This window comes from Struthio camelus, chromosome 3 (genome assembly GCF_040807025.1).
Source record: "Struthio camelus isolate bStrCam1 chromosome 3, bStrCam1.hap1, whole genome shotgun sequence".
Lineage (NCBI taxonomy): Eukaryota > Metazoa > Chordata > Aves > Struthioniformes > Struthionidae > Struthio > Struthio camelus.
The window spans coordinates 19,972,493-19,999,182 of NC_090944.1; the positions used below are offsets into that span (position 1 = coordinate 19,972,493).

The 26,690-nt window shown below is 36.7% G+C and overlaps 1 protein-coding gene across 3 annotated transcripts; it reads right to left on the reverse strand.

The window, feature by feature from the left end:
• Positions 1 to 3,405: 3,405 nt before the first annotated feature.
• On the reverse strand, positions 3,406 to 26,685 carry GEN1 (GEN1 Holliday junction 5' flap endonuclease). 3 transcript variants are annotated; one of them, XM_068937129.1, is made up of 15 exons: positions 26,369 to 26,595; positions 22,766 to 22,939; positions 22,130 to 22,327; positions 20,434 to 20,620; positions 18,335 to 18,511; positions 16,606 to 16,716; positions 14,720 to 14,793; positions 14,108 to 14,202; positions 13,187 to 13,337; positions 13,034 to 13,070; positions 12,853 to 12,933; positions 10,762 to 10,892; positions 7,888 to 7,949; positions 7,103 to 7,246; positions 3,406 to 6,827 (listed from the first exon to the last, which is right to left on the reverse strand). In XM_068937129.1, the coding sequence occupies exons 3-15, from the start codon at positions 22,288 to 22,290 to the stop codon at positions 5,368 to 5,370; spliced, it is 2,871 nt and encodes a 956-aa protein (XP_068793230.1). In that variant the 5' UTR covers positions 22,291 to 22,327; positions 22,766 to 22,939; positions 26,369 to 26,595; the 3' UTR covers positions 3,406 to 5,367. The 3 variants fall into 3 exon arrangements, with proteins under 3 accessions (XP_068793230.1, XP_068793229.1, XP_068793231.1); XM_068937128.1 differs by lacking the exon at positions 22,766 to 22,939 and having other exon boundaries at positions 26,579 to 26,685; XM_068937130.1 differs by lacking the exons at positions 20,434 to 20,620; positions 22,766 to 22,939 and having other exon boundaries at positions 26,579 to 26,657.
• Between the last annotated feature and the right edge of the window lie 5 nt (positions 26,686 to 26,690).

Genomic DNA, 26,690 nt, shown 5'->3' on the forward strand with positions numbered 1-26,690 from the left:
CTGCCAGTTAGGCAAAAGACAGCACGTTCAGTTTACAGACATATGTGTAAACTGATTGACAACTGGCTGTCATCACACAGAGCTACTCCTAATTTCTTTCCCTCAGGAAGGTATGAACAAAGTCTCTCCCTCTCTCTTCCCTGAACAATTAATTTTTCAGCTTATAGTAAATTTATATCCTTTAAAGCCATCAAATTTGGTTGAAATTGGCCAGTTGTTAAAAAATATCAATGAAGGAGAAAGCGAAGAAGTTGCATAGCCTAATCAAACAAAACCTCTTTCCTTTCTTTCCATGCTAATAACTGAGTGGTGTGGTTACTTTCCTAGTAGATAATCTGAACCCATCTCGGCCAAGGAGGGCATTGAACCGGATATCTCCTTTCCAACTGAAATTCTCTACTTATCAGGGACTTCTACGAAAAAGAAGGCACCCCAACCTGCATCATTCTAGTCTCTTTCTTTAACGGTATAAAAGAGATCTGATTAATTCTACTAAACAACAGTCTGGTTGGCCATCTCAGAAATCTTTTCAGTTTTCTATAAACTGAGATAGAGGTAGACATCCTGTAGCAGCAAGCTAGCTTGCTGGAGAGAGGTGGAAGTAGTTACCTCCTAGGCAGCTAAACTGCAAATGCAACTTAGCTACAGAAAAATACAGTTAATGAAACTGCCCTAGGGCTGGGTTGTCTTTTATAAACTGCTGATTGTACATTCCTTCAACAGCATCTTATCTGAAAGAATCTCTCTCATCAGTGTATGTAGGTCATACCAAGACATCAGCCCTATAACTGCTTTAGTAGAACAGGCAATGAAATCCCCTCTGGTAAAGAGGACATGCAATAACTACAAAAAATAGCATCAGGTTTTTAGCTTTGATGAAAACTCTTATCAAGTCCACTTTAAGTAAGCGTGTAGGTGGTTAAAACTACTGGAGTCCTTTGTTTCATTAAATTCCATGCTTTAGGGAATCTAAACCTGAGCACAAGGTTCCTTTCCTCTCAGTTGCGGATCAAACTTGAAAAAAAGTTGCAAAAGGTATGTCTACCGCATATCATAGCAGGCTGAACTACAGAGGGACTTAAAGTCGAAAGCTGTCCTGAGACCGGGCATTCATGCCATCCTGGAAGGCAGCCTAGTTTCAATCTGAGGAGGCCACAAACCTCATCTATCTTTGCAGCAGACATGGACAACCCTTAGACAGTCTATAGAGTTTGGGCTATCTTGCCTGTCTGTCATTCATTGTGTAATACCGCTGCCAGGGCCACAGTAGGACATGGGGATGGAGGAAGAGACAGCATGTGAAGGCTCATCCAGTAAGTTTGCCTACTAATTCATTCAAAGCTGGTCACACCCACAGTATCTTCCACCATCTCCTAAAGTATGTGAAGAGTTTGCCGCAGAGCCAGCCTTCAAGAACGTTCACGGTAGGACAACTAATTTGGCTTCAAGCTTGGCCTGGAAGTTGCTCCTGCAGAGCAAATTGCATTTTAAAATAACATAAATACTAATGTACAGCTACTTCTACAAGAAGCTGGCATTAAGAATATTCCTCAAGTTAACTTCTTTTCATTCATTGCATTCTAGCCAAACATTTAATTCATTTTAAGTATCTATCAAATGGAGTTTTACTATATCTAACTAGCGTCATGGAGCAAAATTTTCAAAAGCGGAAAGGTGCCTTTTTTTCCAGCTGTGCTCATAGTCTTTCAGGTGATAAAATCTTCCCAAGCCCCTTCAAAGCTTCTTCCCCCTACTCCAATTAGCATTGGTTTCAGGAACTTTTAAGGTTTTATATGCAACTAATCTTAAGTAAAATTAAGAAGATTGGTAGTGGCAGTAGCTATGATGCAGGGTATGAGAGCAAGAGAACAATGCAAATAGTGGTTCTATCACTGATTTTAGTTTTGTTTTCTTGAAACAGTTAAAGCGTTTTTTTTTTTTCCCTGAAGGAAAAAAGTGTTAAATCTAGCACTGATTTTACTGTTTTGCCAGTAGCACTTAGGTTTGCAACAACTCCAGTAATATTGTCACTGCAATTCCCTTTTATCTACTGATGTAATATGGCAGGGTTTTACACCTTTTTAGACATGAAAAGACTTTATCTTGTCTCAAATAACAGTTGCCAGTAGTTGCTCGCTCCACCATATTTTCTAAGTTTCTTTCTCAGTTTAATAGCACACAGTCACCCTCAGAAAGTCTGCAAGATTCCATTAAATATTCACCTCCTCAAAGGCGGGAAATTCTTCCTGTGATCTCTCATAAAAGTTTTTATTTGGTTCATTACTTCTATTAATAAAGCAAAAATGGAAAATGCAATAAAAATGAGTGTCACTTAAATATTTCTGTAATAATTTCCATTGGAAAAAGTAACAGAAAGGTATGTGTAACTTGATGGTGGAACAACTAAAGGATTTTCACATTACATTTTTTGCAGTAACTTACAGTCATTTGTGTACACATTTCACGTAAAAAGTATTTGGTTAACTTTCTGGTAGATTCGCCATGGATTTCAAATAGGAAGTGAGCTCCAAGCACCACATGACGAGTGGCAGATAAATATTTCCCTTCATTAAACAATTCTATTTAAATTACCTACATCTAATTAGATGTGGCTCACTTCTTTAAAATTGTTTAAGTGGAAATAACAATATTTGTACTGGTAAGGACAGCCTACACTTCTGACCAGTATCTTTGCAGGAACCATTTAAGCTAGAGGGATGTCGATGTCAGGATGAGCAATAGATTGGTTAAAGAACTTGGGACTGGTAGAGTAATTCCATAGAAAAAAACTTTCAGAAAAAGTGCTGCAAGAGTGACAGGGTTTCAGCAGCAAGACCTGCACGGTCACGGACGTCTCTTTTCCTTGTTTCCCTAGCAGGTACAGTTTCATTAATTCATTGATACAAAACATCTTGATATAGCTTGTGTGGGCTGACCAAAACAGGTAACAAACGGAAATATATTCAAAACTCATGCATCACATTCACTTATACCTACTGTCAGTCTAATATAATCTTGTAGAAATATTTCTTGCAGAGGAAAGTTTTATCTGTTATGCCTACTCGATTTATGTAAATGTTTTCTTAGAAAGTGTGAGAGGTTGCAAAGCAGTCAGCTTTAGCCCTGTAAAAAAAGATCCACGGAAGAACAATTGGCTCTAGTAGTTAGATTGAGTATATACGTGCAAGATGGGAAATCAAAATATTTTTAACGCTGTGATTTTCCTGCTGTAGTGAATCACAAGCGTAACTGTCATCCCCAAAGATAAATGTTCTCGTGTTGACTTGCTGCAATGAGCAGCTAAGAGTATAAATGAGAGAACAGCGTCCTATAACATATAGGAGCAGCAACAGATCTGAAAACAACTGAAGTACTGGCGAAAACTTACACAAAATTAAGACGCAGTGCAAGTGAAAGAGAATTTACATTTTTCAGTTTTACATGCTTGAACTGCAGTTATGAAACCAGATGCCATTTGTAGTGATATCAGCAATATACTGTTCCTTCTCCCCAGGAATTCGTACTATCTTATGGATACATTTTACATTTCTGTGTTCCATCATCCGTGAAATACAGACTTATAATTCTGATATAGTATTTTCAGAGAATTACCGCTCATTAATGCAGTCATTCCAGCCAGACCTGGAAACCAACCCCCCACCCTCAAACCCTCCAAACTCTAAACAAAATCTTGCAACATAGAAACCCACGCAAGATGGTTGACATCTCATGATCTCTCTCTCTCTCATAAAAAAGAACTGGTCCTCATACACCGGGAGAGAACAGAAGTGAGAGCATTCCCGTGATGTTGGTATTTTTATTTGTGAAAATTCAAACTATTGACTTTCAGTATTCAAAATTAGAAGCAAGGAAACAAAAGAATCATATATAAAAAAATGAGTGTTTTTTTCACAAAAAAATAGTGTGATCTGTCCACTGTTGACCATTACATAAGCCTTTACATTTATGCCTTTGAGTTCCCAGGTGATTGTTACTTGTATTCTTCTTAGTAACTCTCATCTTTTTGAAGTATCCCATTCAGACAGGTGGTTAGAGTCTAAACTCTCTAGGAAAAAGTAATCATCCTAGATTTTTTTTTTAATTAGTTATTTTCCTACATTTAATATATTTACCCTCAAAATTGAAAATAAGCTTCCAATACTTTCTAATAAAGTACCTCAAAATACTTTACAGGCGTTAGTTTCTTAATTTTCGTAATATATTTCTCATTTGGAAGTTAACTATAAATTCCTTTTCTCCTTTTGGGGAATCTAAGAAACCACTATTTTGGCTGATTACCAATTAGATTATCTACTGATTAGCATATCTCAGCAAGACTGGCCTTCTTCCTGGCTGCCGTATAGAAAAGTTTCTGAACACCTAACGCAGGCAAGGATGAATTTCCTAGTATGCTGTTGAAAATAATTTTTTTGTGCAAACAGAGATGGCTTCTGCATTAAAAAGGAAGAGCATCTTCAAAATTGTGACTACGTTCAAGATTCCCTTTTAAAAACATTTACAATACATGACATCTTTAAAAAAAATAAAATATATTTCACAGTATCGTTATTAGGTTTCAATGTGCTATAATTTTACCTTCTTTCTGTTACACCTGGAAGTGAACGTTAGACAGGACTTTGTATCTTCTCTAAGTACAAAAATGCCAGGAATCGTAAACATTTAGTTAAAACATTAATCAAATTTACTTAAGAACTGGAGCGGACAGCTACCCAAACAAAATATCCTTAGATGGTGCATTCCATTCTTTGTAAGATGCACGCACACGCATTCAAATAGCAATTTATTACAGGGCATGACAGACACAAATTTAGCTACACTGCAACATATATCTGCTGTGTGTCTCTATCTGGTCATTTAGAGATAATCCACACAACCAGCATTCTAGGATTTTAAAACTAATAAAATTAAGTTAGTGGAGCAAAATGGAAAATTTCAGTCAGTAAGAGTTTATCACTTCATCTTTTTAAGGATTTATATTATAAATCTGTTTTATAAGCAGAAGGACTAACAGCTGTACTCAAAATACTTACACTTGGCTGGGAGAAAACAGACTGTATTTCACAAATAACTCCCCTACTCCCTGGTGTAGTATATCCTGATGCTTATGAGTCAAGTCCAAAACGTAATCAAATCCATAATAACTTGTACTTGCCTGTAAATCAGTTCTTGGGTACCTTGGCTAACATTTTAGTTTCAAACTTCAGTACTGGTATGGAGTATTTCACACTTCATATAACTGTACCTACTTCAAATTGTCATAGCATAGTACAGAAACTTTGAAAAAGAACTACGTTAAGAGCTGAAGGTTCAGAGTTAATTATTACCATGATCTATTTTATGGAATACTTAATTGTTTTTGAGTCTTTCTTTTAGTCTTTCATACAGGGGAAGGGGACTATCTGCCATTGCATAAGACAGAACATCACTTTTGGCTCGCTGCAGAGTGCAGGTACCCGACCTCTCAAACGGACTTAAGAAACGATCAACTTCCACTACAGGAGAAGGTTTTGGAGATACTTGCACTGGCAAATTATTACTAGTTATTTTAAAATTGGTCTTCTTTTCCTCCCCTTTAACTGTAATTGCCGAGTCACTGTTCGTTCTTTTGCTAGTGAGAGTGTTACTCTTTTTCTTTATATATATTTTTTTTAACTGACCTGGGTTTTGTTGCCTTTTCTGCTGCTCATAAATTAGATTTTTATTCATGTTCCCATCATCACTGTCTTCACTAGAAGAGCATTTGTTCTGGCACACACTCCTTTTAAATAAAGTTTTCCAAGTAGCCTGAGTACAGGCTTCTGTAATGTGACAGCCAGTTACAACATCTGCTGGCTTTTGAGACAGTGGAAGTATTTCACACCTAGGTTGTAACGGCTTTACTGTTTGACTTCTTAGAGCTACAAACGCTGAACTGTTTATTTTATGGTGTTTTTGCATTATTTGAGCCAGGCTGTCAGCATTTTTATACTGATCTTGATACATGTGTACACTGGACTCCCTCATACAGTTTTCCGATAGCACATTTTTAGTTTCCCGCCCTGTTTTATTTAACTGATATGAAGAAGCAGCATAATCTTTGTCAGGATTCAATGCTCCTTTTGTTTGTTTTAAATATTTTAAAGGCTTCAGTTCCATTATATCTTCAGATAATGAAGGTTTTGCTTGAACAGAAGTCTTCGTAAGTATCCGCTCACTTAAAGATAACTTTTGAAGTTGTCCCATAGCATCATCTGAAAACAAGTCATCTGCACTATCCGAATGATCTTGATCAGACTGCATAGCATCAGAATGTTCTGAGCTATTTATTGCTGTTTTATGATGTAATGGATCTGAATGTTGTATATATGTAGCCAGGCCAGCCACTGGATCAAGGGTACCGCCACCAAGGGCTGGTAAAGTGCTGAAGGAGGTTCCTTCCCTATCAGTACTGCTCAGTTGTAGATCAGCTGTTACAGAGGTAGTATAAGATGATGATACCCCTGAATTTTCAGTAAGTTGTGCTGGCGATGCAGAAGAGTCAGCTAACGTACTTTTTAAGAGCGAGTAAGGTGATGCAGTTGGAGAAAGGGCAGCTGCTGCTACTGGCATTCCAACAGTTGTAATGCAGGAAGTTGCAGCTAACGCTGGATCTTTTGATTCAATACTTCTCTGATATCTCTGATCCTCACGGAGCATTTTTACATCTGACATGGAGTCCTGCACTGGGAGAATTTCACATGTGGATTTTAAATTCATTTGAGACAGAAGGTCAGTAACTTCACCATAAACATTTGATAATTCCTTTTCTTTTGGTCTGTTTTTCCTGCCTGAAAGAGTAAAGATGACATTATGAAAACAGGATGGGTTGTTGTCCAAGTAAAAAAAAGCGTTAATGGCAGTTCAGATTTTCTAGCATTCAAGTTTTAAATGGTAAGATAAAGGCAACTGGGCCCAAAGAACAACTGAGCCATGCTGTAAGATAGCATGTCCTGATCTTCACAGCACATGACACTGCTCAACAGTGGGAGAGGTGTTTGCTACTTTTGCTTCCAGTGTTCTGGCAAGGCCCATAAATTCATAAGAAATAAGCTTTTGGACTTACTTTTCTGTTTCTTTTCCAAAATTTCTGTTTTTTCCATCTGATAAAGGGCAACAACATCAGGATAAGCAGCCTGAAATAAAGACTCCTCCTCTACTGTGACTACAAAGGACTCCACAGGCTGATCTTCCGCATCAACATAATGTTCTAAAAAATTAATACATTACACATTATAAATAATACATTAGACAAATACATACACATACATTTCATCAGGAGAGAATAAGAGAAACAAAGAATAAGAGATTTACCTATCTTCCTATATTCAAATAAAAAGGGCAATAGTATAAGATTGGAGATTTAACTGCAGTAAAGGTTTCTTCTGCCAGTCTCCTTCGCAGAGACAGACAACCTGAAGGTAGCAGAAGTCTTGTCAGCATGGAAAAATTTCTAGCTGGTAAATAGCCACAGCTTACGGTACATACTGGAATAAGATATGAAACATGCGGAGTTCAGTGCTTCTGCGCAATACCTAAGCAGCACAGAATGGCTGTAACTATTTTAATCTTATTAAGATGTACCAGGAACAGTACTTGAAAAATGAAGTACTTTGCTTTCTAAGATTGTTGTTGATTTTGAGCATTGCTTTTATTTTCAGGATATCTGATGTTGGATGCATGTTTTTTATGCTCTCCCTTTTTTTTTCCCCTCTAGACACAGAAAAATTTCCAATCTCACCCCAACCTCATTTACTCATAAGGCTGCCTAACGACTTCTTCTTTAAAGTGTACTTTTTTCTTGTTCTACTAATTGGACTGCTCCATAATGTATGTAGAAATCAGACCAACCTGGTTTTTGCCACTGAATTTCAAAACAAGGTATCCCGTTTTTAACACGTGTCTTGACTATCCTAGAAGAAAAAAAGCAGACCATTAAATGATTTTGTTCAAATAGGAAACGAAAAATCTATTCTAACGTATTCTAATTTGTAACAACTCATCAGAGGAAAAAACCTATCTTTGTAACAGTGAATTCAATGCACACTTTAAAAAATATACTACTTCTTTGCATAACTTACACAGTAAAGTGTTGAGTCTAGGTTTTGATTACTGAAACATTTTTGTGATACTGCTCAGAGGAGCACAACTGAAAATCAACAAGCTATTCTCTAACAGCCAGCTGCAATGCAAACTTCCACAAGCATATTTGATGTCTTCAGCTAAGTCACAGAGAAGGCTGCTGCCATAGACAGTAATTTTCTGAACGACCAGATAGGGTAACTCATTTATTTGCCTGGGTGCATGAAGGAAGATAAACATTGCTTGAACAGGAACACTCAGTCTTCATGAAAGATTTTTCTAAAAAAAAAAAAATTGTCTACACAAGCTAACAGATTCCTATGCGTGATGAGGCTGCTGCTGAATCGTTTTTAAATCCTTGTTAACAAAAGAAGTCTTCTAGAGCATGATTTGTCTTTTACACTCTTAGAACACTAAAGAAAGGTATAAACGGAGGATGTCAATTAATTCCATCATCAAGGTAAATACTAGCAATTTGTCTAGCCAAACCATTTAAATAGCTATCCCTCAACAACTCCCTGTCCAGTCACCCTTTTGAAAGATAATGCTAAATAGAAAGCTCCCCTGCAAGGAATAATTTAACATGCCAGAAAAGAGATTACCATGTTGCCACTGTCTCTTCTTCTGTACTCCAAAACTGAGGTCTATAAAATCTTAAATGGCATCAAGAAAGGAACAGGGAACAATTACTAACCTTCTTGCAATACAAGGATTCAGGGAAAATAAATGAAATGTTCAGATACCAGAGTCAAAATAAGTCAACAGTTTGCTTTCATACAGTAAAGTTGAGGAACCCTTTGCCAATGGACACCGTAGATAATAAAAGTCCACACAGGTTTAAGAAGAGATTAGACCACTTCACAGAAAATCTGTTAAGGGCTGTTAGAATAAAAAGGTACTAACTCTGGCTCAGGAAACCCCTAAGTAAGAGAAATCTGGATACTGGGAAAATATTCAGCGGGCAGTAGTTGCATGCTCGTCTTCTTGTTTTTCCTGGATATCTACTCTTGGTGACAGCATACGCATCTAGTTTGGCCATTTCTGTACTCATAAATGCAGCAGTCTTGAATGAAAAAGCTGTTTTGAGAAGAAGGGGGAACAGAATACAGCCATAAACTAATGATTTCATTGGCCACAGTATGAAAAAAGTCAGTAGGTCTGACAAGAAATCTGCATACTCTAGACATGACTGTGAACCTACAGATGCTCGTTTCTAGGTGTGGGCTCTTATTTTTAATCTCCAAAGTCATTAAATTTCCAGTAACAACTTAAGCACAACATCATCCCTGTAATGCTAAATCTCATGTGCAGCCCCAAGGAAACAGAATAAAAAGGAAGCATAGGATAGAAAGTAAGCATAGGAAAAAGCAGGTCCTATTAGTTAGGACTGAAGAAAACTATTATTTTACTTTGTGCAGCAACAGTATAAACTTAAGAGTACTGATCTAAATTTTTAGTTCTATCCAAAAGTAGCACATGGTTTGAAACAGACACAGAAGAAATCTACTATATTTCTGAAAGAAAGAAAGAAAGAAAGAAAGAAAGAAAGAAAGAAAGAAAGAAAGAAAGAAAGAAAGAAAGAAAGAAAGAAAGAAAGAAAGAAAGAAAGAAAGAAAGAAAGAAAGAAAGAAAGAAAGAAAGAAAGAAAGAAAGAAAGAAAGAAAGAAAGAAAGAAAGAAAGAAAGAAAGAAAGAAAGAAAGAAAGAAAGAAAGAAAGAAAGAAAGAAAGAAAGAAAGAAAGAAAGAAAGAAAGAAAGAAAGAAAGAAAGAAAGAAAGAAAGAAAGAAAGAAAGAAAGAAAGAAAGAAAGAAAGAAAGAAAGAAAGAAAGAAAGAAAGAAAGAAAGAAAGAAAGAAAGAAAGAAAGAAAGAAAGAAAGAAAGAAAGAAAGAAAGAAAGAAAGAAAGAAAGAAAGAAAGAAAGAAAGAAAGAAAGAAAGAAAGAAAGAAAGAAAGAAAGAAAGAAAGAAAGAAAGAAAGAAAGAAAGAAAGAAAGAAAGAAAGAAAGAAAGAAAGAAAGAAAGAAAGAAAGAAAGAAAGAAAGAAAGAAAGAAAGAAAGAAAGAAAGAAAGAAAGAAAGAAAGAAAGAAAGAAAGAAAGAAAGAAAGAAAGAAAGAAAGAAAGAAAGAAAGAAAGAAAGAAAGAAAGAAAGAAAGAAAGAAAGAAAGAAAGAAAGAAAGAAAGAAAGAAAGAAAGAAAGAAAGAAAGAAAGAAAGAAAGAAAGAAAGAAAGAAAGAAAGAAAGAAAGAAAGAAAGAAAGAAAGAAAGAAAGAAAGAAAGAAAGAAAGAAAGAAAGAAAGAAAGAAAGAAAGAAAGAAAGAAAGAAAGAAAGAAAGAAAGAAAGAAAGAAAGAAAGAAAGAAAGAAAGAAAGAAAGAAAGAAAGAAAGAAAGAAAGAAAGAAAGAAAGAAAGAAAGAAAGAAAGAAAGAAAGAAAGAAAGAAAGAAAGAAAGAAAGAAAGAAAGAAAGAAAGAAAGAAAGAAAGAAAGAAAGAAAGAAAGAAAGAAAGAAAGAAAGAAAGAAAGAAAGAAAGAAAGAAAGAAAGAAAGAAAGAAAGAAAGAAAGAAAGAAAGAGAAAGAAAGGAGATTTTTCCCCCAGCAGCAGAGGAGGTAAACATAGTAAGTTCAAGAACTCATGCTACATTACCGTATTGCTTGTAGTTGTTTTGAATCAATGTATCCAGATTTTCTCTGGGTCATATCATACCATGTCAATAATACCAAGAGTTTCTTACAAGCATAATGTTTGGTCCATTCCATCTTCTCAAAAGCAAATCTCTGTTAGCATTAAAAAACAAACAAACATTTAATACTTTTTTTACTCTCTCAGAAATCACATTTTGACAGCTATATACTAAGGGCAAAGGACTGAATACTTAAAATATCCAGAACGTTGCATACGTTACTGTAATTCCTAATGACGTTTCACTGTCAAGAGAAGGCACAATCATCCATAACAGAACAGATTCATCAGCTCTTACTAGCAAGTGACGGGAACAGTTGTGTAGTGGCAGCAGCTGGAATAAGAAGGTTACTGAAAACCTTATCAGATTCAGATCTGCTATATAAAGAACTGTGAAAATTATAGCTTTTGCCAGGAAGGATGAACACAGATTTTCACTACAGCTTGCTACGTTATGCATTAGTTGTCCACTACATTATATGTAATCCTCACCAACAGCGTTACCAATCCCTGAAAACGAAACATCGTAAAAGCTGCCGTCACCAGTAAAAATATATAATAAAACACCTCTTAGAAAACAACTCGCATTTTGTCACTCTGTACATCTGTGATCTCACCGATCACTTTTGAAACCAATGACCTGTATAACGGTTTATGTTCGCTAGCCAGTTCGCCCAGATCAGAACTGGTCACAAAACGTGCAGCTATTTATACAGATAGTATTTGGGGGATTTAGCATAAGCTAAGGGTGGGTCAAGGAACACATAGGGTGACACAAGAGTTTTATGCTGGAAATCACTGGAAGCATGAAAGACTAGGGTTTGTGCAGTGGCATGTGATTAGATGAATGTATAGCACCAGAGCACAGAAAACTGGTCTTCAATTTTTATGCTGCTCATGAAACAATCTGTTGATAATGACAAGCTTCAGTGAGTATCTACTGCATTTAATGACAAGATTTCTTCCCCGCAGAGTTCAGAGAAATACTACTATCTCCACAAAAACATTAAGATGTATTTGATCCATGTAAACAAAGAGTAATGTCATTTTTTGGAAACTGAAAGCTGCAGTAACCTGTGTGAAAGGTCTCAATCGTCTTATGATGATAGTAAGATGGCAATGCAGGGACTGAACAGTTTTATATAAGATGGGATGAAGGGGAGCCAGGTAGAAGGAAGAGATTTATCTGAAATACCATCAGGGAATAAAGCTGAGAGTGATGTTAGCAGCATAATGACACAGAGTTTGAATTTTTCTGGCCTTCTGGGGAAAATGGTAGGAATAAACTAAAGGTAGCAAAAATCTAAGGGTTTGATGTTCAGCAAATTCATAAAACAATCATTCTCCAGCTGAGGTGGTTCTAGCTTCCCTGGCATAAGTCATATTATATTGACTGAAAACTCTCATGAAACTTGCATCAGCATGTGAATAAATGCACAGGCATGTATGCACACAAAGGATGTGATACGGGTACAATACTCATCTTATACCGGTGGAGAAATAAACTAGGCCACTTATGAGCTTTGTACCCTTGGAATCAAATGGCCTCTGAACATAGAAGCTGGCAGTGTTGTGCTCATTACTGAAGGTCTGCTACCTGTTGCTCAGAAAATATGCAGTATTCAGGTTAAAAGCCACTTTTGTTGGTTATATACAGATGCCAGTTTTTTACAGATACAAAAAAAAACCCCGACAACAAACAAAAAAAAACACCACACACCAAAAAACCCACAGCGGAAAGTAAAAAAAAAAAAAAAAAAGTCTCCAATTATGACTTGCTGCAATAAAAAATGCAACAATGGCATGTGACTGCTTTTCTGAGATCTCTTATTTCCTCTTTTCTACGGGTCTATTTACATCAATTAATTTTTCAGAGTCTTTAATTTCAGGTTTCCAAGAGATGAGCTATATTAAAAAGTAGCAAGGTTCTTTAATTCTTATTTCCAGTAGAACTACGAGTGAAGATCAACATTATCACAGGTGCCTTCCTTAATAAGAACATAAAAAAAAAAAAAAAACCCTTCAGAGCTGAATTCCCAGTATTTTGTTCTATACCTGAAAGGACAATAAACTAGGTCTTTGGTATTCCATTATCTTGTTCAATTTGTTCTTGTTTACAAGAAATTCTTGGATAACCTTGAAATAAAACAGAAAAAGGACAGGCAGTTTAACAGAAAGCTGAAAACTAAAATTTCAATTGATTTAAAAATAATCTTTAGATAGGCTTGTTTGTTACCTCAGAGAATGGAAAGCCCTCACAACTGTTAGCTCTTCTGCAGGTAAAACAAATGAGTTAGGAACCGAAAACAAACGGGAAAAATGCAGAATTTAAATGCTCACCCTGCACATAAAAGCAGGGAAGAGCAATTCATTTTCAAGACATTCCTACTTTCTGATATTGTCCTCCACTGCACTTGCTTGTTTCTCTCGCTCTAACTGATGCCATTCACAAGGGCAGCAGTATTTGGAGTCATGGGGTTTGCAGGACCTAATGCTTTCACAGAATTTACATCCATTGTGCTCATGTTCCTTATAAGACCCTACAGAAGAAGATGCATAGTGTGAGGAGAAAAGAGTTTTCCAACACTATACAAACATAAAGCTCAGAACACATATTAATCTGGCATGAATGGTAGCTGTAAACAGATCCGAACGTATTAGCTGTATATACCTACAGAAAAAACAGACAAATACAAGCTTTCTCCCTGCCCCATTCCCTGCTTTTTTTTTTTTTTAAGCTTTCTTCCAGCAGTTTCAGACATTATGCTGAGAAACATTACCTAAAAAACTACAGCAGCAGTTTCTGACATCTTTACAAACATATATAAGTAATGGATATTCGAAGAAAGTTTTTCCATTTAGGAGTGATGGGTTTGAATGACTTCACTGTTTGAAAGTGACACCAAGATGAGGCTCCTTAAGATTAATTATTTTTAAAGAAACAGATACATCAAAATCCAGCAATATAAAAAGCCTCTGCTAATGGAGTCAGTCTTCTCGATGCAAGGCCCATTCAGGCAAATAAATAAGTTGCTTATGCCTTCTTTACTGATACTATTAAAAAGATAAATATCTGGATCATACAACAGCACTTTGATAACATTCCATCTGCTATCAACAAGTTTCACATCTGAAAAAAATTCACACATACAATGTTGAAAATCTGAATATACTCCAGAAGCTGAATAACAGAAAAGCAGTTTTTAATGCTGGTCATAAAAACGAAATAGAACAAATTGAAGCTATATCAGAATAAAAAGCAAACAAATGACTAGGCCAAAAATAAAAATTTACCCCTTTTCACACTGACCTGGATGATGGCATTCAGAACAGTGAGTTACCTTCTTAACTACTAAAGGTGGACTAGTATTACTATACTGAAGTTGTTCTCCCCACTGCTCAAACCTAAAATGAAGATATTAAAATGATTAAAACATATTTTTAACTTTTAGACTTAAAGTAAAACATCAAAACACATTCCCACTATACTCCTTAACCATCTGCCTGAGAAGTGAGTTTTCTATTTTTTGAAATATTATATATATATATATTTTTAAGTGCATTATGTGATTGCTGGGGTTTCTAGTATTGACACTAACATTAGGATAACAAATACAGTAAATATTCAGTAGTTCATGTTCTGAGCTACATCCCAATTAAATGGGCAAGTGTCTTTCATCAGTCCTTGTAATTTCCATTCCAGGACAACTGCATACAGTTGCTGACTCAGGCACTTGGGGGTAGATAATGTTTAAAGCAATTAGAGGCTGCTTGCCTAGCAAACACAATTCATTTAGCAAAAATGTAAGGAATCGCTCTCAAAAAAAATTAGAGGACAGTTGACTTGGAGGTGAAGCATGCAGCAACAACTCTTTGAATAAAATCAAAGTCCTTTAGCATACAAAGCAAACTTTAACTTTACCTTTGCAGTAAGTTTTGACCTTGCAAAGTCTCAATTAACTTTAAAGCTTGTTCTTTCCCAACTCCTGGAATACCCTTTTGAGACAGAAACATGAAACACAATAAGTCTTATTTATTTAATGAAACACTGAAGGCATACACATTTTCATAAAACTGATTTTCATAACAGAAAGAAACGATACAGATATTGAGCTAAACTGAAAAAATATATATATATAATCGAGTTCTGAAGCCAGAGAAGGCGACAGATTACAGCTGCGCTACTAGCGTGACAGATAAACTACATAAAATAGTCTAACACCCAATGGCAGCCCAAATAATGGAAAGAACAGAGAGAAGGTAGTAGGAAGCAATAAGAAAAGAGTGAGTTTTTTTGGTTGGTTCGTTGGTTTTTTGCTAACTGAAATAGCGAAAGCAGCAATTTCAACAAGACAACCGTATAAAAAAACACTGGTAACATTTTTGACAGCTAACTGCTGGAGAGGTGAAACTTTTCAGAATTCTCTTGGAAAGATGATGCAAATGGCTTTTGGAATCTAAAAGCTGGGACATAGGAGGTTGAGTTTAACGGATGAAACTCGGCACAAAGCTTTCACTCACAGGGAAGGGAGATGCTTTATGCCAACAGAGACAACTTTGCCTAGATTTGCATGAAATTGATAGTTAAAAAAAAGGTAACTGCTGATAGTGAAAGATGGTAGACTGAAAGATACTTCACGGTACATGTCTTTCACTGTATGTTGGTACACTCATACTTTCATGTGAATCTAGAGCATTTCAGAAGATATTTTCATAGCAAAGCAGAGGAAGAAATAGCATAAAATTACTGAAATGAAACGAAGCACTACCAAAGGAGGAAAAAAAGAAAGGAAAAACAGAGTGCATTTTTGTCTACTACAGTAAATTTCTTAATAAGAAACTATTAAAGATTCCTATAACAGAAAAAAGTGTTTCGGTGGAAGAAAGACTAAGAGCTACTCGTTCTGTCGTCCAGCGTAGCATCAGCTGTTTAAAAGGACAGTTTTGACAAAACTGAAACATTTAGATTTAAGAGTAACTAAGTATCTACTGCTCTTATTCAGGCTTGCAATAGTTGCTTGAGGTTACAGTATGGTGAACTGTACAGAAATCAAATTTCATCTCACTTCCCTTCCAGTTCAAATAGCCTTTGAAACAACTTCTGCTCAAAGTCTCAAAAACGGTAACAACAATCCGGCTTTCAAAAAAAAAAAAAGACTATTCATAGTCAAGAGTAACAGTTTCTTTCAAATACTGATGACCTCAGCAGAAAGTAAATCATTTTACATTCTCACCGTCTTCCAAGGAAATATCAGAAGAAATACCACCAGTTGTCCAACTGCAGAGACCAATGAGTGAAATTCCCTCCCACCTCATTCATTAGGCAAACTCTCCAGTAAGTGACTCCTCCTTCTTTACAAATCACGCGTTTACAAATGATAGAACTAAAAAGCTGTATATCCAAACTGCATCGAGAACTGATGCTACTAATAACTGCAGTTCAAAACAATACCCCAAGTCCATTCAGAACTGTGCTACTAACAACTACAGTTCAAAACCATCACTGCTAACTATTCCAAACAGCATAGAGATGCAGTTGCTCAACGTATTCAACATCACCTAAATTTTCGTCTTCGCCTCCAATATGTGAAGTCTGGAATAATACTTAGGTGGTTCAGTTTTAGAAAGACGAATATCTGCAAACTATTTTGATTATCATTATGGGCTTTGCAAATAAAAATTGCAGTGACTTATTAAGCAGCCTCTTCAACTGGATCTCAGTAATCGGCCGTTGTGTACGGTTTTGTCAGCATGCATATCTCTCCCTTCTGTCTTGAAAGCAAGTATTTAATAAAAAACGTTGCTTACTTTTGGAAGATAATCACAACCCAGAAGAACAGCTAGCCCAATCAAAGACTCTCTATCACAACCAAGCTTCTTCTTAATAGAGGACATTGTGTAACAGTCAAGATGAGGCTCCTGCAAGAGAAATGTATTACATACGGTTTTATTTCTGTTACACTAAGGAATAAACAGCCCAGTGAATCACAATCACCTTGCTCACCCACCACAATTCACCCTCCTCTGCAGGGAATGAGCCTGAGAAAAGTCCGAGAGCAAAAAAACAGAAAGCAGTAATTAAAATGTAAAATATCATGCATAAACAAGATGTTAAAAACAGAAGTTGAATTAAGACCATGTGGGCAATGACAGTTCTGGAATTTTGAGTTATCAGTATGGGGATCAACTGCTGAAAGTAATTAAAGTAATTAAACGCTAAGCCAAAGGTTGCTTTGTTTATTCTTTAATATCTGTAGAAAAAGTGTGATGAAACTAACTACTACTACTAGTTACTGTGTAAGTGATTTCAGGAACTGCAGATTTCAAAAACCACATAATAATTTTTTATGTGTTACTTGAGTAAAACAATTACAGCGTTACCTGGCATATTAGATTTATGAGCTACCTAGACCTAGAGCTAGAAGGTAAAGAGACTCAAATATAATATGAAATTGAGATTAATATGAATTCAAAGATCTATAATCTGAAAAAAAAAAAATCCAGTTTTCTGGAAAGGATGCCCTGACAGACACACTCGCTTTAGTTATTTTTTTATGCCGACTTAGACATGTAATAAAGTTTCCCCGAAAAATCGAGTTCACCTTCACCCTTGCTAATAAGTGACAAGTACATTTAATGGAAAAAGAAAAAAAAAAAAAAATAGAAATAGAAAACCCAAGGATGGTGGCATCAAAGCAAATCATCCTCCATCAGCTTAAAAACAAATCCTTAGTTGTTCATAGCTCTTTTGTTGTTCTAATAATTTTCCCCTCTTACTGACGTACTTTCTCAACAAGTTTTTTGGATGAACATTCGTTAAAATTGCAGACCTAATACCGTTCCCCTCTCTCCATTTTTTCACTAGGCAGAAGATAAATTATCTTTTTAATTACAGAGAAGGAACAAATTAAAGAGATTTGGTTTACCTTCTTCCAGTTCTGGAAAACTACATTCCTAACAAATGAACGTTTTCAGCTCAAGGTCATGAATTGATTTGTTGTTCGAACAATCACAACAGTAGATTATTATGCAGATGTACAGTCCCTGCCCCATTCACGCTCAATTTGAGACCACTAGTCAGTACTAACTGCAAATATATCCATAATAAGATAAACATGTAGGATACAAGTATGTGACGAGTAGTATGAGACCCAGGAAGCTCAACGCTTCCACATGCCCTAACTGTAAATTTACGGAAAATAATTATTTTACGCAAATTGTCCACCGCAGAGGAAAGAAAAAAATTGGCTCCTTATAATTTATTACACATCACAGGACTCTACAAACACAAGCTACAGGACCACAAACGTTCTTCATTTAAAGGTGTTTTGCTCTTGCATTTAGCACTTACGTTGCCAGTGAATCAAACAAAATGATGCCGTCTTCATGTACTATTTTAAAGAAATCCAAATACAAGAGTATAAATATAATACCTAAGTCACTTTTTCAAGTCCTTATGGTCCTTTCTATTTATATTTTTGGGAAGACTAAAAAGTGGGTGAACAACTCCCCCCTTCCCCCAAATGAAGTACACTACCTTAGCATTCATAGCAAAGTTCCTATAAACTGTTTGAGCTCCATATAAAAAGACATCGCCATCATTGGTAATACAGCCATCAACATGTCCATTTGCATTCAGGTAAGCACACATTGCCTCTGCTTCCCCAGCTGCTTGAACCCATGGGACACCCAAGCACTCCAGCAGTGCCAGGCACTGAAAGAAAGAATCCAATACGAAATAGAGATTTAATATTCAGCAAGGCCAACTTATTAGCATGTGTTTTCTCAGATGCAAGTATATACAGTGATTCTGGAAAAGAGCTGCTGTTGTACCACCTACAGAACACTATATCAGTGTAAGTACTGCTTTGTAAGAAAGTAACAGTCAAATACAATAATAGTCAAAAGAAATCTGCAACTCAAAGTCTTATGAATAAGAGCAAAGTATTAGTTACAGGAATTGAATACAGCATGATTAATGGTTATTTCTTCACAAAAATCTCTGTGCTTTAAATAGACTTGTGGGATGTTTTCAAAAAGAGAGCAGCAAAAGAGAATATTTATCTTTGCTGAGCAACATTGTTTACTCAAGTACTAAAAACGGGCTAGTACAGAGATCTATCAACAGACTGCCAGACTCTCTAAGAACATCGAGCACTATAGTACAGCATTTTAAGAACGGTTGGCATAGTACGGCCTGATCCCATTATAAGACGTACTGAGATCTCACACATACTTCTTGTAAATTGTTTCTCTAGTACTAGATCCAAAATCGTCAGAAATAATAAAAGTCTCTTATTTTCTTTATCTGGCTACAGGTCATACCTCGATAGAGGAACAAAGAAAAAAGATACTGAATTCAGAACACTTAGTTCATTAAGAGCGGTTTTCTGGCATTCTTAGGCTTCAGAGTCTCTGTATACCGCAAATAATGTTAACTCCAACTCTTTTTTTTTTAATGGTAACTTTACCCCTCCAAATATTATGGCTTTAGATTCAAAAACAAAACACGAATCACAAAACACGTTCATTCTGCTCAAGCCACGATCATCTATATGTTCTATTTCATAAAATTCTGAATAGACTGAATTGGTAAAATAACTGCCACAATGATTGAGAATTTAAATTACTCATTAGGTGTTTTTTGCAGCCAGAGTGGCCTCAGCCATCCACATTAAGAGGATTACACAACCTTTGTTTCAGCCTAACTCTGTAGATTTCTAACAACTATTTCCCCTTAGCGATATAGCTAGTTCACAAAATTATAAAGCTAGGTTACAAAACAGTTCTACTGCAGTATCTGTGCACCTCTGAAAAACACATGAGCTTAGCCTACACTGGTATACAACACATTGCTATTTTCATATAATACTCCAATTGATGAAGACTGAAGCTTAAGAGGAGCTAGAAGTCTTAAGGTAGTTGATTATAACGAAGTACGGAGCCTTTTAATTCATAATCACTGGTCTTCAACCACCAGAGCTTAGTAAAGGCAGCAGGAATAATTAGGCAGTGAAAATGTGTCTCCTTTCGAATGACTTTCTGATGTGTTTACTTTCAAAGATTGTCCCTGCGAAAAGCCAAAATAGATCATCACCACACGATCGAGGACGGAGAATACATTTTAGGTTTCATTATGGTGCATTCAATGAATAGTCAAGGATGCTATTGGAAAAAGCACGTGACTATACTTTTTCTATATTTAGCAAGGATTCTGCTACTATTACTGTTAATCTAGAACTAGTCAGAGAAGTAAAATTAATCATCAGTGTATATACCATCTAAGAGAGGGTACAAATACTAACATTTTTAAAGAATGAGAAATTTGAATTTCTGTAATAAGCACTCATCTGTGATTGTGGTTCACTGCAGCCTAACAGGCACAGAAACACATCAAGCGAGTTTTATATTAACTGGCACTGTCCCTCTACTGCCACAATAGTTAACCGTTGACATAATGCCCAGTTTCAAAGGGGTGTAAGTATTTCCTCTAACTGAGGATACTGTTTAACTTTTTTGTGTAAAAAAAAAATCTATTAGTTCTTTCAAATTATTGGCTTTAATTTAGTTAAAATTTCTTCCTACCGCAATTGAAAAAAAAAAAAAAATACTGAAACACCCGCCTCAGTCACTCACCTCTTTTAAAATGGATTTAAAATAGGATCTCCCTGTTCTTGAAGCCCTAGGTTGCTTGGAAGATCCATAGCGCATCTCGTTCCTCTTACTCATAGTGTCTGCTTTCAACTTAGGGGCCTCTCCTTCCATGACAAATACTAGTTTAATTCCCATTGAGGTTAAGAAAGAGAACCGAAAAAATAGGTTTCTGCAATAAAGCAAGCATTTCTTTAAGGCGCAGGACTAATAAAGCCTGATTTTCTTCAGATGTTTTCTTTATATCACTCAAGACTATCCCAAAGACAATCTCAGCTTTCTCTTCACCTTTTATGATCAGCCCCTCACCCCCAGACTAATCTTTTATCTATTTCCCCATCCTCTTTTGATGTTGAAGTACTATAGATTTGTAACAGCTTTACAAAATTCACAAGAAAATACCATAGATGACAAAAAAGACTTTTTTTAGAGTAATAACATCAACACATTTAAAAGGCTGAAAAAAAAAAAAAAACTATTCTGTGTTCAAAGTCTGCTTCCAAACATATATCCATACTAATAGTCATTCTTTTATATTACATTTTAATTCCAAATCTATCAATAGGGTTACTTTGGATGCTGAAGTGAATGCTACAGCATAAGACAGGTTCACAGAAACCATTGTCTTGCTAATTTATTTCACATGCAAGGTTTGCATCATTGCCAAGGAGAACTTTACAAGGGAACAACAAATATTTGGTCTATACTAGTAATACTGAAAGTGATCAGAAAACATGCTATTTCCAGTAGTTCATTGATCAATATTTCAAAAACAGTAGAATCAAACATTTGGATCGGTTCAACTGGCACAGAAAGATCATTTACTCCAGAATGAATTTTGTGTATTTATTACTCATAAAAGAAAAGATAAGTAAGTTCAATACAATTTAAACTCCTACTGCCTGAAAGCATTTGTTTTTCTGGTAGAAATCTGTTCATCCCTGTGTCTTGCTCTGGAAAGACTGCATAAGAGACCTGGACTGACGCTGTCCACTGAACACAAGACATCATATCATAGCGAAGTAACGACTTTGGTCACGTTAAGCTTCAACTGTAAGTTAGTTATCCATCTGGGGTCATCGGTACGACATCTTAAGAGATGATTCTCAGAAGATGCTGATAGTCCACATAAACTGATATCAATGAAGCCACAGAAACATCTAGCAACAGCTAGTGTTCATTTTTGAAAATGCAGTGTTCATTTTTGCCAATTTACATATAGTTTCATTTTTGTCAACATCATTTGCAGAAACCAGTACTTAGAATTTACAGCTGTTTATACTGGCTCAATCCTTAAGCATCTGATTCATTTAAATTAAAAACATACGTATTAAAGACGGTATATTCTTCAATTCATAAGCCTGAAGAACCCTTTAAACATACCGACTTCATTGTAGGGTCTAACTAGAATTTGGATTTAAAAGCCACATCAGGCTACAGAACAGCATGATTATTGATGTGTTCTGTATCACAGCAGTTTGGATCCTAGTAAATTCATTGCTGAAATTCCCATAGTATCTTCCTTTAAGGTAACGGCACAAGTGATGTAAAAGAATCGAAACAAATAGTCTTATGAATTTTAGAGTCTTAACTCATGAGGTCATAACTCTGGAAGAAGTGTTAAGGCTAAATTGCACAGCATCAACATTTTTGGCTACACAAAGTTGTATAGATACTATACCTGAGATGAGGTTTGGTAACTACTCCAACCATCTTTTTAACAGTCTGTGCTTCACAAACCCACAGACTTAAATCAACAGCAAGTGTTTTTCCCCTGAGACTGCTCAAGCTGACAGGTTGTTTCACAGGCTCAAGGATCTGCCACAGATTTGTCACTCCCATTGTTCTAGCTTCTTTGTTGTCAACATGAAGGTTTTAGCTGTAAAGATCAAGTAAAATAAAATAGTTTCAGAATATAACATGAAGTATGGCATTTATTTATGAATGTTAATCTGAAAATAAACACTCACTATTGTGTTTACTTTTAAGAGCCAAGAACACTTGCAGTCAAACCTTATAAGCATCTACTGACTCTAGTTCACAGATGGTTTATTACTGAATACCCTCTTTGGAGGGTATGTTTTTATTGTAATTAGCCTGAACAGAAATAATGAAAACAAATTCATTTAAAAAAAAATTCTTGTGTTCCATACATATCCCCAATCCAAGTCTTTAATTAAAAAAAAAAAAAAAAACCTCAAGAGAATTATTCCTCCTTCTGAAGCTATCGGACTCACATTAAAAATATTTCTGTTCAAATAATAGTAGCCTACAGCTACTTGAAGGATATTTACAAACATGACAGAATCAAACTCGCCTTGGTAGTCCAAAATAATGCAACAAGGGACAGCGGCCACAGATTGTCTCCTGGGAAATTCAAGTTGGACATTAAGAAAAAACGGTAGAGGGTAGCGCAGCACTGTTGCCCACAGAGGTTGTGGAACCTTCATTCTCGGAGGTTCACGATGTTAGCTTGCTAGTTTAACCCACTCTGAGGAAGAAATCGTAACAGACGACCTCTGAACAACCCTTCCAACAAACACTTGCATACTTATAACAGTGTGTGTGATTCCAGAAACATGCCAGTGCATCTGTTTTTACCGTTTTTAATTTTGGTTCTGCATGACTTGTGCTATAAAGCCTATAACATATGCCAGCTAATAATGTACACCCACTAGATGGTATATTTCTTTGTCTCTTATGCAACTTTATTTATTCCCCATGCCTACCCCACTATCAGCTTTTCTTCCTTCTCTTCTCTTTCCTTTTCTGTTATTCTTCTGGCTTTCACACCTTGGCACTTCTGTATAAAGCCTCTAGCATGTGTGTTAACATGTGTTAACATATCCTACTTTCTTTCTGATGTTCTTTGTGTGCCCTCTCCCCCATAACTCTACTCCTACATTATCTCATTACACAAAGCTTGCCTTGTGATTATTTCTCGACTTTTACCTCTCCCCTCTCAAAATTAGAGGATAAAAATCAAATAAAATCGGGGAACTTCTTGCATTTCTTGCACTTTGAATTTGAAATTACTGTATGCTCCAGACAAAAAAAGCCCTCCTCCTTTGAGGAAATCGCAACCAGACGAGCTTCCTGTGCTCTGAGATCTGCCTAGGACAGGTGAGGAGCTATGCCACCTCGCGGCTTCTTGCGAACATGGCGATGCAAAACTCATGAACATTCCACATCTAACACCATCACAGAGAACAGCAGCCTGGGTTTGCATGGTGCTTTATGTTCAGTACTCAAGAACTGTTTTAAAACAATGCAGCTAAACCAATAACATACATCGTTTCTGCCATTGCAGGAATTGCAGGTTGTTTTTAATCAGCAAGACTTTTTTTTTTTTCCTGTTGGTTCTCAGGGAAACTTACTTTCAACAGAGATTACTTTTCTCTAGATTCCTTTAACTCCTTTAATAACGCAACCTGGTTTCAGTCTTGCACGTTTAGGACATAATGAAATAAAGTATTGATTTTATTGTTATTACGTCTCGGGCACATAAAATGAGTTACCTAGATCTATGTTAAAGCATGAAAATAAGTGGCCTAATTTCTCAAAGTGCAGGATGATGATCTCTTTCACGTTAAGGTTCTTATTAACTGGTATCAGCAGTGGTTGAAGTGCTTCTGGTGGGGCAGGGGAAGAAGAACCAGAGAAGGTTCACATGGGAACCTATTTGAAATAAGCTACCATATTTGAAGTGTTCCAGCTCAGCCTATAAAAATGAATTTCATTCCAATTTAGGGCAAAACAGCTTTTGTTGTTGAATATATTTCCGTTCATTTCATAAAAGTTTAAGGCAAATAGGTGCCACAGATCCATGCAATAGGAATATTTTAATGATGAGGGAAGGAAGGGAATACACTGCTGCTGGATTACAGCACGATATTTCACAGACAAAACAAATAAACAAAAAAACCCACAAGCGTTCTCCTTAGTAGCACGCTAGGGTTCCTTTTCTCAAAGGCTTGTGTACTGCAGTGAAAAACAAGTCATTAAAGGTAAATCTTGAGAAATGGAGCATTCCTGGCTAGCAACAGTGCACATATTCTATGGAAACTCTGTAGAGCTTCAACCTGCATATCCCTATAAATATCTAAACACCACTATAGTATAAGAGAGAAGTCATGGCACTGTTTGTGCAGTCGTCTCCCCTCCTCCCCCCAAAAAAAGAAAAAAATCCACCCCAACCAAATCAAAAAAACCACAACAGCTAAAAACATTAGCAACGGGCAGCTGAGCGACTGCATCATCTAAGATGGCCAGTCGTTCTATTCTTGCAATACACGTGCCTTACAATTGCAAATAATTATTTTTTTTTCCTTTCCTGTCACTAACAGGCTTTTTCTAAGCTCTATCTATAAAATATAAGACGACTGGGGAAAAGCGGGGGAGAGCAAGGGACTACAAAGGGCATTCAAACCCTCTCAAAAGCTAAATACGACATTCAGCTTTAAGGGCTTTAATGAGATAACATCTAGCAACACACACACACAAAAGGGTGCGTGGGGGGAGAGTATGGCTTTTTGACGTTATCCTTTGGTACCTATCAGCCTCCATTATCCATACACAGTTTTGGGAACTCTGTTAGTTGGTTTATCAGTGTTCTTACGGACTGTCAGACGGTATTTAATAAACAGGAAAGACAAATACACTAGAAATACTTAACACTGTAAGAGTACAAATGAAGAGATTAAAAAAAAAGACAGTTAAAAATGGAGAGCTAAAAAAGAAAAATATGAAACAACAACAACAAAAGAAAACCCAGCATCAACATTGTCCTTAATGAGATAATAAAGTACTGTTATTGAGGACAGAACTTTACCACAAGGTAGTCAAAGTATACCTTTTCCTAAGCCAATACTAGATCTGAGACCTACCATATCTTTAGGTTTTTTGTTTGTATTTTTGTTTTCTTTTTTGAGTGTATTCTGTAAGTTATTTAGATCTAGATCCTGCTTACAGATAGACCTACTACTATAAACAGGAGTGGTCTGTTCATTCAGATTTTACCAAGGCTGTTTGTTCATCCCAAGTCTCCCATGCTCTTAGAAAGTAGTTAACTTTCAAATCAGAGAGTTTTTCCACACACTTGCAAACCACTGAAGAAGACCCCAGAGTGCTGCTATAAGATCATTCACAATAAATAAAATATAACCCTCCCCCCCGCAAAACTCTCAATTTCTCATTGAGCCAATATGGACTATAACCAAACTCTACTTGACAAATCATCCTTTAATACTGAATATTTTAACTTACAAACGTTTTTACACTGCTAATGTAAGCCAGCTACTTGAAAATAGCTGCTGAAGACATTTAAAGCTAAGATTTAATTCATACAGACACACTTTCACTGATTGCTAAGGTAATTCGCTGAGACTGCCGGGGACATGCTTTATTTGTAAGGCAGACCCCTTTCAAAAGAAAGCCCAAGACGCTTTTTAAACCAGTCTGCGGAACTTCACTGCTGCAGTACCCAAGCCCCTCGCACAGCCTTGCCAATGACCACGAGCACCTGCAGCACAGCAGTCGCCACTAGCACATCTGAAATTTCCTCCACAATTTCCTACAGGAAGTTTTTTTTTCCTCCCCCAAAAAGCTTTTTTGTTGTTGTTGTTCCCTAGACGAAAACAAAAGCGAAAAGTTTCATGAAAGCGGAATAAGCGAAGGCAAGAGCGTCTTGAATTTAAACATTTAAAATTCCCGCCTTGATCCGAACCAGCGATCCTGAACGCGGCGCACGGAAAGAGGCGTTTCCCTCAGCTGCTTTCTGGCAGCGAGACGACTCACTTTCTGGAGGTCTCCACTCGAGCCCACTTAAGGGGATATCCAGAACAATTACCGCACACCTACAAACCTAACGTCCTGACTCCAGATTTCGGACAGGGACCCCCCCCCACCCCCCAGCCCGCACCATAACGATCTCTCCTTCCCGCTCACGAGTCCGAGGGCTGGTCTGTAGCCCTGCGGTAACGAGAATTCGTCTTCAGGGTAGGAACCTCGGGATCCTCAGGACGCGGCCAGGCCTAGCCACGAGTTCCTAGAGCCCTCGCAGTAGAGGAAGGGGTGAGGGGGTAAAAAAACAAACAAACAAACAAACGCCGCCGCAGCCCAGGCCGCTCACCCGCTCAGCCCCGCCGCGCTCCTCAGCCCCAACGGCCGGACTCGCCGCGCACCTCCCCGGGCTCCGCCCCCCCCTCCCCAAAATGGCGGGCGACAGGGAAGCGGTTCCCTCC

Bases quoted from the DNA above. Each gene is read 5' to 3' on its own strand.
- GEN1 (XM_068937128.1), bottom strand. From the start codon at position 22,290: ATGGGAGTGACAAATCTGTGGCAGATCCTTGAGCCTGTGAAACAACCT. The intron at 13,338-14,107 runs GTCAGTGTGAAA...CTTCTTCTGTAG, and splicing joins TTCTGAATGCCATCATCCAG to GGTCTTATAAGGAACATGAG. The intron at 10,893-12,852 runs GTATAGAACAAA...TAATGCTAACAG, and splicing joins CTAGTTTATTGTCCTTTCAG to AGATTTGCTTTTGAGAAGAT.